The 20,564-nt window shown below is 42.0% G+C and overlaps 1 protein-coding gene across 1 annotated transcript in view; it reads left to right on the plus strand.

The window, feature by feature from the left end:
• Nucleotides 1–593: 593 nt before the first annotated feature.
• Nucleotides 594–20,564, plus strand: part of arrdc1b (arrestin domain containing 1b) — a 49,749-nt gene continuing 29,778 nt past the window's right edge. Inside the window, exons 1-2 of the mRNA XM_078955641.1 lie at nucleotides 594–717; nucleotides 806–1,031. Of these exons, the coding sequence (XP_078811767.1) occupies nucleotides 914–1,031 (118 nt within the window). The 5' untranslated portion in view covers nucleotides 594–717; nucleotides 806–913. The remainder of the gene's footprint in view (nucleotides 718–805; nucleotides 1,032–20,564) is intronic.

The raw sequence follows: 20,564 nt of genomic DNA on the forward strand, positions 1-20,564 counted from the left end.
AAAAACAACAAATGAGGAACATTTGTTTTTCTCAAAATACTCCAGAGATTATGAAATGTTTTTGGTTATTTCCTATAGTCTTGCCTTGGTATTTTGTTTTATTTTATTAACATTTTATTACTAAATATATAAATATAAAAGTTATTTGCCAACATGATTCTTGAGGTTTTAACTAAAGTAACTTATTTTCTCTTTTTAAAGGATCATATTACAAACATTTTATGAATAAAGTAGCCGGCCTAACACCAAAACTGAACTTTTTTGGTTTAAAATTAACATTTGTAAATTAACATTTGTAAATTAACATTTGTAAATTAACATTTGTAATATGTTTTAGATAAAAGCAGGAGCACCTACTAATGCAGATATATGTTTATTTTATGTTTTGTCTTTTTTCTACATTAAGAAACTCCATCATTTGCATGTCCTGACAGGAACTGAGTTGCTTTTAGCTCCTTCTCAGTTTCATTTAGTTATTTATTTTCAGGTTAAACTTTGATCAAACAGGAAGGCCTGCTGTGGAGTAAGGCGCCTGTAGTGAGGACACACCTGTCTGCATTCAGCGCTTCTACGTCCAACACCTAAAAAGCTGAAAGGTGCAGAACCCACCTTCCCGGCTGACGTCACAATCCAAGACCCATAGAACCAACCAAGTCCCACTCGAGAACGGAGATTAGAGTCGGATGACGTCACAGTATCAAAAAGCACCTGTGGCAGGTATGACCGTGAGGGGATTCCGGTGAAGTTTGTGGGTCTGTTTCTGAGGCAGAATCGACTCATTTGTCCGTTAACGTTTGTCCCTGAGCTCGCGGCTGGGATTCGGAGGAGGTCACGGTGACGTCACAGTCCCCGTGGAGGGCGGAGAGCAGCTCGCGGCAGCAGGTGAGCGCGCGGCAGAGCGGAGAGCAGAGCCATGGGGAAGCTGCAGGAGTTTGACATCTTCTACACCAACAACAAGGTGGTCTACGGTCCGGGGGAGTCCGTCAGCGGGGTCGTGAGGATCCGGACCAGCAGCGCGCTGCATTACAAAGGTACGGGGGAGGGGGGGGGGGGGGGGGGGTGCTGGGCTGCGCGCGCTTCCGCTAGCGGCGCCTGTGCATCACTCAGTCGGTGAGGTGAAACTTTTGCCTCGCGACGGTGCAGGGATGGGAGCGCGCGGCTGAAAAGCTGCTGTTGTAAAGTTTCTGCTAAACGAGCGAGCCTGCTGGGACGGGCTGTTCTTTAGCGCGGATGAATCTCCCAAAAATAACAACAAGCGATCAGGTGGTGGTGGTGTGTGTATGTGTGTGTGTGTGTGTGTGTGTGGGGGGGGGGGGGGGGTAAGGACACCGGAACTTCTGAATTCTGGGTTCAAGGGGAAACTCGGTTCATGTAGTGTAAAAGAACGAGTCCGTGCGCACTTCCTACAGGCGGAGGGTCTGTCTGTCTGTCTGATAGTTTTTTGTTGGTTTATGATCGGCTCTCCTCTTTGTGCTCTTCTGTGTTGGGCTGCGTGATGCTCTTTAAAATACCAGCTCCACATTGTAACTTTTTGGCATTCAGAGACAAGCCCATATGACCAGCACTCCACCACCATGCCTGACAGATGGGAGGCAGAGATTTCCCCAAAAATTGTTTGAGGACAGAGACGATGTGACTCAAGCTGAACCTGAAGCTCAGTCTGCAGGTGTCTTTTAACCCCCCATCCTAGGAGGTTACCTAACTGCTTTTTACTCAGTTTGATGCATTTGCCTGATTCTGACACAATAATTATTTGAAATCAAAACCCGGAAATATAGAACAGACAGAGTGAGCTTTCTAAGACATCGGATTCCTTTTTAAGATCTTTCTCCCAAACCTGTAGTCATAAGGAGGATAGCAGGTTGGAGGAAACAGAGGGTCCATTGTGTGAGGTGACCCTGGTCAGACTGAGGCGCCCCTCAGTGGCAGGCAGGTACAAAGCCCCTGCCACCAACGGGGACTGCAGGGACGGAAATCCAATGATGGAGCTTTTCTTCATGGCGGAAAGTCCCGAACTGCAGAGGGATCGTCTGTTACGACCTGATCTGAGGCCCACCACTCCGTTCACTGCAGGAGGAGTTGATCTAAAACTGATGCATTTGATGTGCTGTGGCAACATGGAAAAGACCCCCAAAAGAATGATTTACTTCAGTTATAGCAGCTAAAGCTGCTTGATTTGAACAAAAGATTGAAGAGAATCTTACTCAAGCCGCACATGGATACCAAAGATCACTGTTGTCGGCTAATCCAGTGGTCCCTGGGCTGTGGACCAGTACCGGTCCGAGGGACAGTTGGTAAAAGCACAACCTACCCCCCCCCCCCCCCTCATTTTATTTATAATCTGATTCTGAAGGAAGTTTTATTTTGGAACACTACTGGGTTCTCTCCACCACATCCAACTCGTTCTTGAGTTGGATGTTCTGGATTTTGACTCGGTCACGTGTACAAAACCCTAAAGCGGCTGCCGCTAAATTGAAACTCCAAGCTAGCAAAATAACCAAAAAACGTATTTGGAAAGTTCCAGTGGGGAAACAGAGGAAGAGCCTTCAACTTCAAAATAAAAATAAATCTGCATTTAAGACAGAAACTAGGAGTCTTTTCTCAGAAAAGGATTTATTGTTATTTTTTTTCAATAATGCAGAATACTCATCAACCAGCTGTTTAATGTTATGGATATCATAGGTCTGATTCGCATATTTGGTTTGGCAAAGACTTTACATCAGATTCTGTTCCTGACACAACCCTCTGTCTTTATCCGGGCTTGGGACCAGCACAATGGGACCCTGGCTTGGGCCCCGTCGTGGCTACATTTCATTTGGAAAAACAAAACCCAAACATTTATTTCAAATAATATTTTAAATAAAGTCCTTATTAACTATCTAAATCCAAGGTTTTACTCCCATCATAGTGTATTCCAATGATTTTTATGCTTTCTGAAAATAAACCTGGTAACTAAACAGGAAGTTTTTTTTAATACTTTTGTGATTTTTTATTTATGCCAACAAATAGAAATATCAATCTGCTGGGATTTGAGAAGACAGAAAATAGACAAACACCAGATGATCTGTGTAAGACAAAACCGCCAAGTCAGTAACTGCAGCAGTGGGAGAACAGAGAGCAGATAAGCATCAAATCGCTGCAACATCTGTTTAAAACAAACTGCAACCATGACCCTGCAGTGGAGCAGACGGAGGAACCAGTTCATCCTCTAATCTAGACCACAATGCACTGTGTTGGAACGATGCGCCATTTGAAAAAAGTGTATGGAAGTACGTTTTTTATTTATCCGTCTCTGCTAAAGGCTCATATTTAGGGTTTTACTTTGGCAAATTGGTGACATTTGAGGGGAAAGGTAATGAGGTTGTGTCTGAACTGCAATAAAATCCAGGGCACTAGATAGTCCCGCACTAGTCTTTTTGGGGTTAGGTAGTGGGGAGGGGGTTCAAACACAGTTAAGAAGACGAGTTAAAGTTCCTCCAGTGTTGTGGGAAAGTGTTGTTGCTTTTTATTGAATTAAAAATTAATTTCTTTTGGTATCAATTCCTTCAAAGAATAAATTCCCCATTATGGCTCACCCTGGTCTGCAGGTGTGAGTTTGGTGGAAAGGTTGGTGTCAATTATCTTCTCAGTTCTGTAAATGCATTGGTGTGTGTTGCTGCTTTTTGTTAATTAAAAGCAACAATGGTTGTGTACGTGCTGAATGAAGCTGAGGCGTGTCTGTAGTTTAGTCGTTTCTTTCGGGTCTCCTCGTGTCTCCTCGTGCTCGGGTCACGCCCACTTCCTGTCAGAGAAGGATTCATCCAGAGGAAATATGCAAACAGCATGAAGCTGCAGCACAGCGTGAAGCTCTTTACTGCTTTCTGTACCCCGAATGTGACTTTAGACCGTAATGGCCACCTGCCTGTTTTGGTTTAAATGTTGCTCACAGTGAGTCTGCTGGTTGTGTATCTAGATGAGCATTACTCCAAATAATTCTGGTTTCCACAGCACTGCGTATTGCTGAGGCCTTATTTTCAGCCTCACTCTATTATTGATGATGGAGACCATTAGACCATAGTTTGATTGATTAGCTTTTGGAAGAAGATGGTTTTAACAATGAAATCAAAGCACACCGATTTGCTGAATTAGTCTCGTCTAATCACAGCTACATTCTCGGCAGGGAAGTCCTTCTTGCAAGAATCAGAACCGGGTCCCAGCTCAGAGGAGGTTAGGTGTGCTCTGTCTGATCCAGATCTGGGCACAGCCCAATGAGTTTGCTTACACTTCTTCGCTTCTGAGGTTTCCTGCAGACTGAGCATGGAGATAGGCTCGTCTGCAGAGATGGCTTCACTGTGGCGATGCAGATAAACACCAAAAGAAGTGAAAAAAAAGAAGAAAGGAAGCAGAAGTACAACAACAGACTTTAGGAGTGAAACTAAATTTACATACATGTGAATTTAACTCTCAGAAAAAAAGCATTTCAGGGTGACTGAACCTACGAAGCATCTATTTGGATTGTGGGAGGAAACTGGAGAGAACCCACACATGCACAAGGACAACATGCAAACTCCACACATTAAGGACCCAACCGGGATTTGATCATTGGGCTTCTTGCTGTGAGGCAATAGTGCTAACCACTACACCACAATGCATAGAACTGTAATAAGTATCTGAGTACTCTTAAATTCAGAATCTGTTTCAGAAAAGTCAAGTTTAACAATTTGTGACGTCTGATTCACAATCTTTATAAACGTACCATATTTCTTGTTTGGCTGCTGTAACAGCACAATTTCCCTCGAGGGATCTATAAAGTCCTATCTAATCTAATCTAATCTAATCTAATCTAATATTATATTTTCAGCACTGTAGGGCACACCATAGGGCACACATTCATTGCGTTAATGAATGAATGTCAACCTTTATCATATATAAGACGCACCAAACTAAAAGGTACATTAAGCAAGACACTGTCAGAGATAAGTGTGTCACTCAGACTTTATTAACTGCATTCACATTAACTCTAGAACTTATTTGTAACACACTACACATTAACCCCGTTAGCGTATTCACAGTACCTGTAGCTCCCAACCTTGTTTGCTACAAATAAAAATAAAAAAAAGACCAGACTGGTACCGCTAAAACAAACTTTACTGTGTCTACGCTAACTGCAACCTTGTTAGTAACATGTAAAAGAACACAGTCCAACACCGCAACACGTTAGCTGCGTTAGCATATTTGCAATAACACCCAATCTTGCTTGCATTTCATAAAAAAAACACTGATATTTTGACAAAGTGCCATTTAACTCTGAAAATCACTTCATCATTAAACACAACCAGAATTATTCCATATGTAAGGTGCTTGGGATTATAAAGAGCTCTAAAAAAAATTAGGACTTTTAAGGGCACCTGTAAGTGCGGAACATATGGTAGATTATAGTAAAAATACATTTAAGGCAATGTAGTTATTGGTCTAAAATGCAGAATAATGTTGGCTATATTTACTAAATTAACCAAATGGGCAACTGTAAATGGCAGTAAATTAATCTCCAAATTAAAATGAATGTAAAAAAGTAAATATCAAAGTCAAAAGATAAAGTCAAAGTAAAATTCTCTAATTTTTTTTTGTTGATAAAAAAATTAGACCAGAGCTCGGTTTTGTCACAAGAACAGGCAGACGGCTGGATCCAAGTGCAGCACGTTTATTAGCTCAGCTAAAAGTCCACAAAGCTAAATCAGGAGTCGATAACAGGCATAAGATCATCAGAGGAGAGGCAGGGAAATCAGGATCCAGGTGTGAGTTGGGGCAGGAAACAGGCAAACAGAGTCAGAAACAGAAGATCTGGTCCAAAAGCAGCGCTCAGTACTGCAGGCAGAGTGGCACAAACAGTACTTCACACTGAGTGAGGCTCAGTGCATTCAGTGCTTAAGTAGACTGTGATTGATTGAGTGAATGAGAGTCAGGTGTGTGGCATCCAGAAACTGCATGCTGGGGTTGCTGGGAGATGAAGTGCTTTAGTACTCTGGAGACGACTCCCGCCGGTGAGCAGAGGGGGAGACAGAGTTCTGATTTCTGACAGGTTTACTGAAATAAGTTCTGAAAAATGATTTTGTGCTAAATATATTTGACAATTTGATCATCGTGAGTCATGGTTTTAAGAATATTACGAAAATTCGTGATCATGTATGCTAGCATGATGGAGTAGCTGTACCAACAGAATTTTTTTTTTCACATTTATGTTTTAAAGGAACACAACTGTCTGATTTATCTAATTTTAACAACAATTTTAAACTTAACACAAGACTTCCTTTTAATGAATTCTTTATACTCTAAGTTTTCTTATTTTAAACGTTGACATATCTGAAAGGCTCTACAGTCATTCAGACATTTGTTGTCAAACAAGCATCAAATAAGACGTCTTCACTGATTCTCCTCTGCTGAAGTGAAATCAAAAGCTTTTCTAAGTCTGAACAGGTTAATTACGTACTCATCAGGTTTGCTTTCAGAAATCTATGAACTACTGGATTGTTTTTCCATGAGGTGTACCATGTTAATTACATTACACAGCAGATTTAATAAACCTTTATCAAAAACAAAATGATTCCTTAATTTCTAACCTATTTGATCTAAAATGATCAAGTTCAGATCTGCGCTGAGCTTTGACTGTTTTGTCTCATCTGGTGTCTTGACCTGGTTCTACATTTTAAGTGGGGGTTCTGATCCGATCAGGAGAGTGAACCCACTGGAGCTCGCACATATTTCCCCTGTCAAGAGTGAGTAACAACCTTCAGCTTTCCCTGCAGCTAGGCTGTGCGTGTGCTGTCTTTAGAATCTCTGAGGATCATCTGTGATTTTTTTTATTTGTTCGCTGTCTTTTTTTCATGCTGAGATTAGGTTTGAGCGATAAATCGTTGTAACCGATTAATTCAAATTTGTTGTTAGACGATTTATTTTTGGAAAAATCAAGATTTTATTTTTCCAGCTATGCTAATGGGCTGTTCAATGTGTCGCCTACATGTCATCACGGACCGGTTTAAAGTCAGACTATATTTTACTCACTGTCTCAGATCCAAATTGGATAAACTCCGACATACTAGAAACCAGTTTGAGTCGAGACCATTTTCACCGTAACCATTAGATTGTTCAGTCAGATAAAAATCTGTCTGTCTGATCTGAATGAATGTTTTCTTGTTCTGATGTGAACTCTGACACTTCACGCTAACAACCAATGGAAAAGGAATTGCAGTCCTTTGTTGGCGCTATGTCTGAACAGGTTAACAAGTGACATCACATGAAAGGTGCGCCCTTGCTTCGTCACCATAGACATGCACTGCTGATGTACACCAAAGGATGACTTGACAGATGACATTTCCGAGGCTCTGCAGCCCCATCACCGACGAGACAATGACGGGACCAACAGAGGAACTGGATGGTCAACATACGCTTGTGTCCTTGGTCACATGACCTACGTGCATGGCTTTGTTCCAGACTGTTAACGTGTGTCTGATTGAACCCTTGTCTTGGTTTTACGTCACAGCCAGAAGTGTGGGCTTGCTCCTCTGCTGCACATTACTGCATGTTTGTACTGAACATGCCCTCGCTTGTTCACATGGCAGCAATCAGTGATCAAAGAATTTATTATCAGCACCTGAAGATAAGGTGAGGCCAGGGGCGTGTGCTCAGCAGCTGCTGGTTTCCACTCAAACTGCAGGCCTCAGATCAGTGATCTTGAAGGTTTCAGCAAAGAAGAACCTTCACCTCTAATGATCAAACTGTGCTGCAGAAGTTCCAGTCTTCACCTGCGGTCGTCCCTGAATGATGGAGTTCAAATGACTTTTCAGAATAACTGGTTCTGTAACAAAACAAAAACATCTGATGTGATAAATATCTGTCTGAACACAGAGGCTCACGCATCATCAGCTACACTTGTGTTCACACGCACAGTACAGACCAAAAGTTTGGACACACCGTCACATTCAAAGAGTTTTCTTTATTTTTATGACTATGAAAATTGTAGATTCACACTGAAGGCATTAAAACTATGAATTAACACATGTGGAATTATATACATAACAAAAAAGTGTGAAACAGCTGAAAATATGTCATATTCTTGGTTCTTCAAAGTAGCCACCTTTTGCTTTCATTGCTGCTTTGCACACTCTTGGCATTCTCTTGATGAGCTTCCAGAAGTAGTCACCTAAAATGTTTTCCACTTCACTGGTGTGCCCTGTCAGGTTGAATAAGTGTGATTTCTTGCCTTATAAATGGGGTTGGCACCGTCAGTTGTGTTGTGCAGAAGTAAGGTGGACACACAGCTGATAGTCCCACTGAATAAACTGTCAGAATTTGTATAATGGCAAGAAAAAAGCATCTAAGTACAGAAAAACAAGTGGCCATCATTACTTTAAGAAATGAAGGTCAGTCAGTCCGAAAAATTGGGAAAACTTTGAAAGTGTCCCCAAGTACAGTCACAAAAACCATCAAGCGCTACAACGAAACTGGCTCACATGTGGACCTCCCCGGGAAAGGAAGACCAAGAGTCATCTCTGCTGCAGAGGATAAGTTCATCTGAGTCAGCAGCCTCAGAAATGGCAGGTTAACAGCAGCTCAGATTAGAGAGCAGGTCAATGGCACACAGAGTTCTAGCAGCAGACACATCTCTACAACAACTGTTCAAAGGAGACTGTGTGGATCAGGCCTTCATGCTAGAATATCTGCTAGGAAACCACTGCTAAAGAAAGGCAACAAGCAGAAGAGACTTATTTGGACTAAAGAACACAAGGAATGGACATTAGACCAGTGGAAATCTGTGCTTTGGTCTGATGAGTCCAAATGTGAGATTTTTGGTTCCAACCACCGTGTCTTTGTGCGACGCAGAAAAGGTGAACGGATGGACTCTACATGCCTGGTTCCCACCATGAAGCATGGAGGAGGAGGTGTGATGGTGTGGGGGTGCTTTGCTGGTGACACTGTTGGGGATTTATTGCAAATTGAAGGCACACTGAACCAGCATGGCTACCACAGCATCTTGCAGCGGCTTCTATTCCATCTGGTTTGCGTTTAGTTGGACCATCATTTCTTTTTCAACAGGACAATGACCCCAAACACACCTCCAGGCTATGTAAGGGGCTATTTGACCAAGAAGGTGATGATGGGGGGCTGCACCAGATGATCTGGCCTCCACAGTCACCGGACCTGAACCCAATCCAGATGGTTTGGGGTGACCTGGACCGCAGAGTGAAGACAAAAGGGCCAACAAGTGCTAAGCATTCTGGGAACTCCTTCAAGACTGTTAGAAGACTATTTCAGGTGACTACCTCTAGACCAGGGGTGGGCAATTATTTTAAGTCGTGGGCCACATTGGGTTCTAAAATTGGATAGAAGGGCCGGACCACGAGCAGATGCGTGGGGTGAGAATGATATAACATGGAATGTAGATGAAAACATATGAATTGAAAATTATATTTATAAAACAGAATATTCTAGAATTTTTAGTTTAAAACCTTTGTTCCCATTTTAGATTATTTTTTTATTGTGAAGCCCTTTGGTACCTTCAAGGAGTTGTAAAGTGCTATTTGAATAAAGTTTCATTCATTCATGATCCGTTTAATATAATAAATAACATTATTTATGAAATAAAGCAATGACCAAATAACATTATGATTTTCAAAGACAAAAATTCAAGAAAAATATACTGAAACGTTTAAAAAAAAAACAATAAATAGTCTATCATCTCCCGTCACAATCCTAATAAAGACTTTGAGGGCTGAAGCTCATCACACATCGTCTCACGTTTTGCACAGCTGCGCTGTGTTCTGCCCTCATCCAGTAATAATGAAAAAAGCACATTTCTATGTATTCTGCTGCAGCTACGCATATATCTGTGTTACCTTTTCACCAGCACAGAGTTCCCTCGTTTATTGCAGGAACTACGTTCCAAAAATAACCGTGATCGGTGAAATCCACAGAGAATGATTACAGACGTTTATGGCAGTAAAACTTCTCACTGACTAAATACTCTTTTCTCACACAAACATGAACATTTTTACTCTTTTCTCTTGTTTAAATTCTCAAACCTTCATAGAAATTAGGTCCAGGGTCTGATCGATCACAGATTTCTGATCTGAAACTCTGTACAAGAGACAGGGCACGGACTCAGGAGATTGATTGACAGGGTCTCCAGCCAATCAGGACACAGAACAGGGTGCCCTGTTTAAGAAAGGCAGCATAAATGCTCTAAAAAACACACTTTTATTTCAGACTCAGATGTGGTCCATAGAAAAAAGATACAAATACAGTATACATAATAAGAAGTAAAAAGATATAAATTAAAAAGAGTATAATAAAAGAACAAGCTAAACTGGGAAAGAGGAACTGCTACATAGAAAGGGAAGACTGTCTTCTGTTCTGTTTGACAGAGATTTTTAGAGGGTTTCAGGTTGGAGCACAGACTGCAGAAGGGGGAAGAAAATGTGTGGCCAGATTTAAAAATAAACAACAAAAAAAACATCGGTCTCTGATATTGTTCAGTGGGCCGGACCAAACATGGAGGTGGGCCGGATCCAGCCCGCGGACCGCAGTTTGCCCACCCCTGCTATAGAAGCTCATCAAGAGAATGCTAAGAGTGTGCAAAGCAGTTATCAAAGCAAAGGGTGGCTACTATGAAGAACCTACAGTATGACATATTTTCAGCTGTTTCACACTTTTTTGTTATGTATATAATTCCACATGTGTTAATTCACAGTTTTGATGACTTCAGTATGAATCTACAATTTTCATAGTCATGAAAATAAAGAAAACTCTTTGAATGTGAAGGTGTGTCCAAACTTTTGGTCTGTACTGTATTTTCACAAGTTTTTGGGTTTAAGGAACTTTTTTTTATAGCTGGTTCTCACATAGCACTGCATTCTAAGTGGAGCGCCCCCTAAAGGGCAGAACTCTACATTTGCAGTGTCTCCCATTGCTCATAAGAGCTGACATTCTCTTTACTTTGGTCTATCAGAAGAACACATCTGTGCTGCTCTGTCAGGTTCTGCTGTGCGGCTCCTCCAAGCTGCTGTCCTTGACTGTTTGGACCCAGATGTGAGCTGCTTCTGCGGATGAAATGGACCATGATTTTGGGTTTGACAGCCAGTTTAGATGACAGGTGAGGTTTCACCTGATGCGACATACCAAAGACAATCCCTTTGCATTGGGATTACCGCAGTAAACAACTGTTGTTTCATGGAGGAGGGATACGGCGTCATAGGGCACAGCTTCCCAGAGCAGTGAGGTCATGCTGGAGACGATAACCGGGTCCAATCACACACACCTCCTGCTTAAACGGGTGAGGCTCAGATGATTACAGGTAAATAAGCTGAGCTCCAGCTGCTCAGCTTTAGCATCAGAATGATGATAGATCTGCACACAAAGAATCTGGATTTAAGGAACCACTTGTCCTTCCTGGTGGTGGTCTGTGCTCCTGGTGGCCTCAGAACATTCCTGCTGCATGTTTTTTTTTTCTAGCTTTCAGGAAACTGAAGGATACGTGAGAAGGACCGTATGATGGTTTGTCATGGTGTTACACAGAAACATGCTGATAGCTGCATCCTCTGATTGCTGCCCAACAGTCCCAACGGCGTGGTCTGAGCTGGGGTGGGCAGTGGCACGAACTGGGGAAAGGGAGGGGGGGGTCGTCCATAAAGCATTTAAACCAAAAAAGCATTTTAGGAATAAATTCTTAAATCAAAATATGGATCAGGATTTCTAAATGCTTGGCTTTATTAGCCAATCACAGGTAACATATTGACTTTAGGGGTACCAACCATTCTTCCATAAAAAATAAGAATTTTAAAAAGTCAAAGCAGGGGTTTGGGGGGCGAAAACTGTCTTCAGCAAACAATTTTAACATTAAATCTTTCTTTTTTTCATGTCCATAGTTATTATTTTGGCAACACGTGCCTCAGAAAAGCACGAAAACAGGGATAGATTCCCCTCGGAGAAGACAATTAGGTCCTAAACTTGTGCAGAGGTGAGACCGGCTGGCAGTCTGACTGTCTCCATGTGCACCTCCCTGATAGAGTGTGCGGTCCTTGCTGAAGGCTGCTGGAAGTCTCGGCTGCCTCTTCCCCTCACAGTCAGAAGTGTTTGTCGTGTCAGTCTTTTGACCTCCAACGTCAACACGGACTGCAGCAGCTTATTTTAGATCTGTCGTAAGACGACTCTGTCCATCCGTCACTCTCTAGAAAGCTGCTGTGTATGAAATGTTGATTGATAATGATGGAAAAATTCTTTCTAGTGGTTGATAAGAAGCCAGTTAACGTCATTGGCCATGTAGCACCTATTTTTTTTACTTTATTTACCGTCTTCTTATCTTTTTATAAATAAAAAAGCTGGTGGCTTACAGGAAATCGAAACAAAAGCTCTCCTCTTCTTCTTGTTCTATGGGGCATTCCTGTCAAAAACGTGAAGAACAATTGGAGACGAGGAAAGGATCTCCTGACATAATGATGTGGTGCTCCTGTGTGTTCTTGTTCCTTCTGATCTGATGGAAGTTGAAAAGAAATCTGCCCTCACCACCAGTTTATTGTTTAATAATTCTTTATTCAGAAAACACTTAAACTTGAATTCAATGTCATGAATATGACCTGATGCGAACTCCTTCAGTCCATAAAGTAAAAGCTGCTGAGTGGTTAATGACCCAGTTATCCTCAAACCTGTTTCACTTGGTAAATATTGGTTTACCACAAGTAAAACCCTAACCCTAACCCTAGAATCCTTTGTTTGTTGAGACTGCTGTTAGGGTCCTCACATAAAACATTGACTGTATAATAGATCTGGAGCGAGTGAGTGTGACATCAACCATAGAAAATGACTCGCTGTGGGCTACACCAAATAAACTCAATCCAGCTCCCATTTATAAACGCCACCATATTGGAGCCAGACGACGTCAGTAAGCAGAGACTGAGTCAACATTTCTAAGACAACCACTAGAAAACGGGTTTGGGGGAATCTGTCTATGAAATGTTTTGAACGTTCAATGTGAGACCACAGTGTTTTTAGGCATCTGGATGGTTTATAACTTAAATAACTCGCAATAAAGAAAACAATATAATGAAAAATTAGAACTTGTTAAAAAACGGCAGTAAGGCAGGGTTAAGGTAAGGATAACGGTTATAGTTGGGGTTAAACCACAGAAGGGTTCCTGAGCGCGGCTGTTTCTGCAGGTCATGGATCAAATGTAAAGAACACATTTCACACAACTAGGCGTGTTCTCGGAACAGCTAATGGGACTTAATGTTTACTTTTAAATACGTTCGTCCAACAACAACACGCTACCTCGGATGCACTTAGCTGGCAATGCGCAGCTTTGCTGCACGTATTACGTGTGGCCAGCATGAATTTCCTTCACTCTTTGTGCTGGTGGCATGTAAGTGCATGTGAATAACTTTAAACCTTTTTTTAAAAGAGTGAATATGAAGTTGTGAAAATCTAATCAATAGAAGCATTTTTACGACTATTTATGAATACACTGTTGTGAAGATGACAACGTGAATGGTTCATAAAAAAATACCTTTCAACACATTTTTCTTTTTTGCACAAATTGTTCAAACGCAATGCATTGTGGTCTATATTTGGCAGAGACTTCTGGGAAATTTCTAGGGCACTAGAATCTGGAACTTTAGATTCACCCAGCACTACAAAATGTCAAACGCCCTATAAAGTGCAGTGAGTAGTGAAGGAACTGGGACAAAGCCCAGTCAATGGGATGTATGGCTGCAGGTTTCTGATGGAGGGCTGAACTTGCTCCGTCTTTGGACGGTGAAGGTCGAAGACAGACTGATCCTCACATAAACTGTTCCAGCCACTTCATGCAGTGTATGCACCTGCAGCTGCTGAGGGCTGATGGGAGGAATGATTCGCTCCGGTGGCGGTGGCGTTCCTCTGTGGCGGAGGGGAGCTTAGGGTAGGAGTATGACTCACTGGGGAGTCCATGCAGATGTTGTCTTTGCTCTCAGGCTCCTTTGAGCTATAGTATAGTGAAACACTGCTGGAGTTTTTCCCTCCTCACAGGCTGACATCTGCAAATCTGACCCCCCCCCCCCCCCCCCCGCCGCCAACACACACACACACACACGCACACACACACACACACACACACACTCCCCGGTAGCTTCTGTTTCATTTCCACAGAAACGATGACTCACCGCTTCCGAAGATCTTGAATATTCTCATCTCATTCAGTAGTTCTGCTCCTCCCAGACCGCTGTTTATGGATGCACTGTAAAAAAATCTTTTCTAAATTTTGATGCTAAGGAAATGAAAAACAACAGTAAAAAATTCGTAAGGTGTGAAGTGATTTAAATGTGATTCTGCATTTTTGAAGTTTATAATTTGACTGATTTCCGTTCAGGATGGAATGAAAAGCTTCTTGTGAAGCTTCATGTCTTTGGTAACAGAAGAGTCTCCTCATGAATGATTCTGTCAGAGAAACTGTTCTATTGTATTCAAGCTAAGTTCATAAATAAACAAAGGATTTCCAAAAGTAACATTTAATAAGGAAAGTTTAGTCTCTGATCAGGTATAATAGAAACTCCTCTATAACCAAACAACAGGAGCTTTGGAAGAGTTGTTTTGTGTCATCAGAGTAGCAAAGAGGAAAGAAGTCAGAACTGAACAAAGACAGACATCTAGATCAGGGGTTCTCAAAGGTTTCGCAGCAGAGGGCCAAATTACTGGAAATTAGACAGGGGGCCAATTTTGGTGAAAAAAATGGATAATCATAAAAAGTTTATCCCTCCAGATTGTTTTCCCAGTTGCTGTTGGAGGTTGCTGCCCAGATCTTCTACTCTTCTAGTAATTGTATCGTTTGACACACTTGTTTCTTTAAAAAGAAATGTTTTGTGCGATGGACAAACAACGTCAGCTACTTTCAGCATGCATTCTTTTTACAAACTCCCCATCACTGACGGGCTTGCTACAGGGGGCCATTTCCAAAGCTACAATGTAGCTAGCTTCTGTTACAGCTTCACTGGATTTGGCCATTTTTGTAAACATTAGCTTATCATAGCCTCGTTGGAGTTGTTGGAGTTTATTGTTGCACTCCTCGCCGGTAAATTTGTCATAGTTTTATGATTTGTAGTATAGTGATGATTTTTATTGAATCCTTTGAACATTTGCATTTATCTGTTTGCAAATCAGGCACATGACTTTATCCAGCCCATCAGGTAAAGTAAGCATTTGTCCACTTAGCTTGAAAGCGCCTTTTCTCCTCGCCAACATAACGTTTTTCCTCAAATGAACCTGCTCTGGCTCTCTTTTATTTAGGGCCACAAAAAATCTTCCCGTGGGCCGCCATTGGCCCCCTGGCCGCACTTTGAGAACCCCTGATAGACGTTATTTTCTGTGCATTCCCCCGGAACAGATGCAGCTGCTGACCCTCCCGTGTCTGCGCCGACTGCAGCGTTTTCAGCTGCTGGATAAGCCTCTTATGTAAACGCGCTGAATGGTTGTGTGTTGTGCTTCGACTCTTGTGTGCATCAGCAGCTCAGATGTTGTTTCTGTTCGCCTCTGGTAACCTGAAATGAGTGAACTCTGCGGCTGCAGGGTTCCCCTTACGCTGGAAGATCAGGTGCCGATTTGAGAGCCGCGGCAGACGGGAAATGTTGGGAAAGGGAGAGGCACTAATTGTCTGAAGTGTTTGTAGATGGAACTGCAGCGTCAGGTTTCGGAGTGTTGTCTTTTAGGTCCCCAAGAGGACCTAACAGACAACATGTTGCAGATGAATCACTGTCCCTTAGCACTGCAGCAGCACGGCTGAAACATGCACTCTGACTGCAGCCCAGTCTTATCACTGCTGTGGGAGTCTCCGTGCCTTATTATCCTGGTATGCATGAAGCCTTCGGTGCCCGTGAGGCCTGCCGACAGCCTGTCACATCCGTGTCTTCGCTGCTGACCCACACTGGGATGAAGCCACGGCTGCTGTGGGAAACCTTTTCTCAGTTCTGGTTCTTTAAGATCCAAACTTTAGATGAAACTGGCAGGACACCTCTGCCGCTCCGGCTGCTAAAACAACGGAATGCACATTACCAAGTAGAAGTAAGGACCACCCACCTCCTCCCCCCGGAGCAGACTGATTGCTTTCATGGGTCTCTGTGTGGTTTTATACCAAAGTGTGGTATAAAAGTAGTGAAGTTAAGTGTTTTTTTTATTCTTTAGTATTATTAAGTTACTTTTAGGCAAAACCAGGGGTTCAGATCTGGCTCTGCTCTCTGGATGTGTGGAGCATCATCATCATCATCATCATCATCATCATCATCATCTTCCAGGAGCAAAGACCTGCAAAGTTCAGATGGAGACTATTGACTGTAAATGAGATCTGGAGCGAGTGAGTGTGACATCACCTCTTTACTTGCGGCTCAGACAAAACAAAGTCAATTCAGTCGGCATTTTTTCATGATACGGTTGGAGCCAGACGATGTCAGTCAGCAGTGACTGGTCCCAGTCAGTCTGAGTCCATGTCAATGACTCGCCAATTGGAAGTGAGCTGTTTTGAAGGCCACACCCCTACCGCATGAGCGGGTAATTCCAACATGGAACATGAGGGGGGAGGAGGGGTCACTAAGGCAGGTTCTCATATGGTCAATGATTGAAGCTCAACAAAGGAGTCAAAGGTTAACAACCATTTCTATTCCTTAGAACATTTAGCAAAAATTAAAAACATTAGTTTTATACATTTATAGTAGACATTTAAAACTTTTTACCTGTATCTTAGAATAGTGACATAAACCAAAAGCTTTCCATAACGCCACAACTTTTATCTAAGGATAAAGCTTAAGGAGGTGTTTGTTATTTTAAGGTCCTGGAAGACTTCTGACCTAACAATAAATCCTTCATCTTTCTTCTTTGAAAACATAGAACATCTTTCTGCTTTTCTTTTTCTTTTCCTATTAACCTGAATGTCAGTAAGCAAAGATGTTGGTCAGAGATTGGTCTTGACACGTGGATAGAAAGTCTTCTGCTTCTTTAAAGGCTCAACAAAAGGCGGGGGCCTTAATGTTGTGAGGAAGGACAGAATGGGAGATTAATTATCAGATCAGTGTGGCACCTTGAGTAATGCAGACTGTACTGTTGTCTAAATATGAAGTTCTGAATTTACTGGTTGATCTCTGTTCCAACTCTTATCTATGGCCACGGACTGAAAAGACTGCGGTCTTTCCAGAGACTGGTGAGATGTTGGGCGTAGGTCAAACCTGGAGGAAACCCCACTGTGGGCCCAGGAAATGTGGAGATAGATGGTTGGACACGCTAAAAACTAGCAGGGCTGTTTCTAATGTTCAGAGTATGGCATTGTTACGTTTTCTGCTGACGGTAAATAATGCCACTGTATGGTAATGTGTAAGATGTTGAAGGCCGAGACGTTAATCAGAATTTCAGAAGAGTGTTTATGGTGTTTATGTAGCAGCAACATGTGACGGCTTTGTTCCGTAGCTTTTCCGTAGAGTTTAACGTTTCTTCATCAGTGACTTTAATTATGCATCTGCAGCTTGTCATGTCCAGAAGTATTCGGACGACACTGCTATTGTGGCGTGTGTAAAGGGAGGGGATGAGAGTGAGTACAGGGAGCTCATCACCAGATTCACCTCTTGGAGCTGGGACAATGGTCTTGTGCTGAACATATCAAAGACCAAGGAGATGATTATTGACTTTAGTAGGAAGTCCTCCCACCAGCCAGTGATCATTGATGGAGGGGGAATCGAGGTGGTTGACTCCTACAAATACTTGGGTGTGCACCTTGACCACAAACTGGACTGGTCGGAGCAGGCTCATGCTCTGTATAAGAAAGGGCAGAGTAGACTGTTCTTTCTGAGAAAGCTGAGGTCCTTTGATGTATGTACTGACATGTTGCTCCTCTTTTATCAGTCGGTTGTGGCGAGTGCTGTCTTCCATGGGGTTGTCTGCTGGGGTGGCAGTATGACCACGAGGGATTGCACTCGATTGGACAAACTGATTAAGAGATGTGCATCTGTGATCGGGAGGAGGGTGAAATCTCTGGGATCTGTGCTGCAGAAGAGAATGAGGGCTTTGACTCAGAGCATCCTGGACAATCCCAGACATCCTTTGCACAACACGATGTCAGGTCAGAGGAGCACACGGAGTAATAGACTCCTTTCACTGCGCTGCAGGACAGAGCGCTTTAAGAACTCATTTGTCCCTACAGCTATCAGGCTGTTTAATGAACCTGCCTGATATGAACTGATATTATTTTGTGAACTGTCTTTTTACTGTTGTTTGTTGTGTGTGGTTGTGTGTTTTGCTACCGGACACCTGAATTTCTCCTTTGGGAGATTAATAAAGTTTATATCTATCTATCTATCTATCTATCTTTCTGCTCCAACCAAATGAAGTCAATTCAGTCGCCATTTTTTCACGATACGAATGGCGCCATGTTGGAACCAGACGGCGACAGTAAACGATTGTTCCAAGTCAGTCGGAGTCAATGTTACAACGCCAACCGCTCCCACCAATCAGGAGTGAAGTTTTTGGAAGTCAACAGCCCTACAACTTGAAAAGCGGGCTTATTGTTTATTTTTAAGTCACTGAATTGATACATCAATAACACATTGAAGAGCAGGAAAAGATGGCCCGAGAAGGTCTGCTGTCATTGGCTACACACAATCTGTCAATCAAACGTTTCGGCTGTCAACATTTTGAGCTGCATCAATTAACCGCTTGACATCTAGTGATGCAAATGTGCATAAACTTCCGACAGACATTCCAAGGTGCATTAATGAAAAATGACTTTGGCAAAAATGACATATATCAACCAATAATTCAGCCCCGACCAGTTTAATGGCCAACCCTTATTTCATGCAAAATTGCTTAATCAATGAAAACAAGGAATCCCTCTTTTTATTTTTATTGTATATAACATACACAATAAATATTTTGAAAATATTTTCCATTTTATTGTATCTTATATAGGTGCCTAACAGAGGGGGCGGAGCCTGCTTGTAGGTTGTATATTGCTGATGTTCTTAGATGTTTCTATTCGTTTTTTGTTCTCTGTGCTCAGAGACACAAAGGCACAGATGACTCAGAAAAACATCCGTTTTTTTACTTCCTGTCATCACTTTTTTATTTGTTACTCCTCACCATTTGCCTATACAATGGTTATTTTCTTAAGGGGGTGTCAAATTATCACGCTAATCGCAATTAAATATACGTAGCACGCAGCTTTGTAGTTTTTAACAGTTTTTAACCCCGGAAGAATGCCATAACGCCACAACTGTTATCTTTTATGTAAAGGATAAAGTGGTGTCTGTTGTCATGGATTCATAGGTTATGTGGAGGGCTGATCACATCAGATGGTAAACTGTGGAATAATGTCAACATATGTTTTATGGTATTAATAAGAATAAATGTTTTTTGGACTGCTCTGATCCTGATTTGATTTTGAGCGCTCTTGACCTGATGTTTGGTTTGGTTTTGTTTTCTTTCCTTATTATTATCAAGATTGAAAAGTATCCCCCTTGCTGGTGTAAAAGTAAAGGTTGGAATTCGGTTAAAAAAGGAAAACTTCATAAATCCACTTTTTTAGTTGTATTTTGATCTATTAGTGTCACAAAATTAAATGAAAATACCTAAAAATGAGTCTTTTTACAGCAAATATGTTTTATTTCAAAAAAGATTCATTAACTAATTACAGGTCACGATTAATTAATCACACAAATGACGGCACTACTTAGTACATTTTTTTTGTTCCATGTACCAAATATTGCAGCTGCAATGACGATTGAATTTCCAGCCGTGGAATCAAAGAATCATCTGTGTATCTCAGCCCCGGCCTGCAGGGCTCACACTGAAGCATGTGGATGTGCTGCAGATAACAGTGTTTGCATGTGTCATCCCACACAACCTCAGACACCCCCCCACTGAAGCAGACAGGGATAAGCTGCTCCTCTTGCCTTTTTCAGGCTGCTGGTATGACTACGGAGGTTCAATTGTTCAGTTCTAAACAGACGTGTTGTGCAGAATCTGCAAGCTACGTTTGTGAAAAAGTAAACTCTGGAAGGTGATGTTATTGTAGCTCAGCTCTAGAGTCACCATCATCCCCAGCAGTTTAGATAAGATAACATGGAGTTTGTATTTCCCATCAAAGGTAAACTTCCCTCAGTGTTAAAGCCTTCTTAGTTTAGTTTTGGAATGGGAAAGCTTTATGTGTAATTAGTAACCTAGGGAAATGGGGTCATTTTGCTGCACCGTCTCACTACACGAACTAGTTCAAAACGGTTTTAGAAATGATCCGTACAGACAGTCTGCGATATTTGCGTGAGAGAAGTTTGAGTTTGTTGGAACCATTTAATGTTTGTCTGAGAATGATGTCTTCAAACCTGTTTATGGTACATCTGGTTGAGTAGTTTGATGCCATAGCTCAGCTAAAAACAGCAAAATATGCTGTTAATTTCCCACAAAGTAAGTGTTGTGCCAATAATACAAAAACAAGCCAACAGCTGTTTGAAGCAGACTTTAACTGCAGACTTAAAGTTGTGTTTGTGTTGAAGGACCGAGACTGGTATGCTGGGGGTGGGGGGACTGTATCTGAG

Source organism: Oryzias latipes, chromosome 12 (genome assembly GCF_053564925.1).
Source record: "Oryzias latipes strain Hd-rR chromosome 12, Olatipes_Hd-rR_3.1".
In the NCBI taxonomy this organism is placed as follows: Eukaryota; Metazoa; Chordata; class Actinopteri; order Beloniformes; family Adrianichthyidae; genus Oryzias; species Oryzias latipes.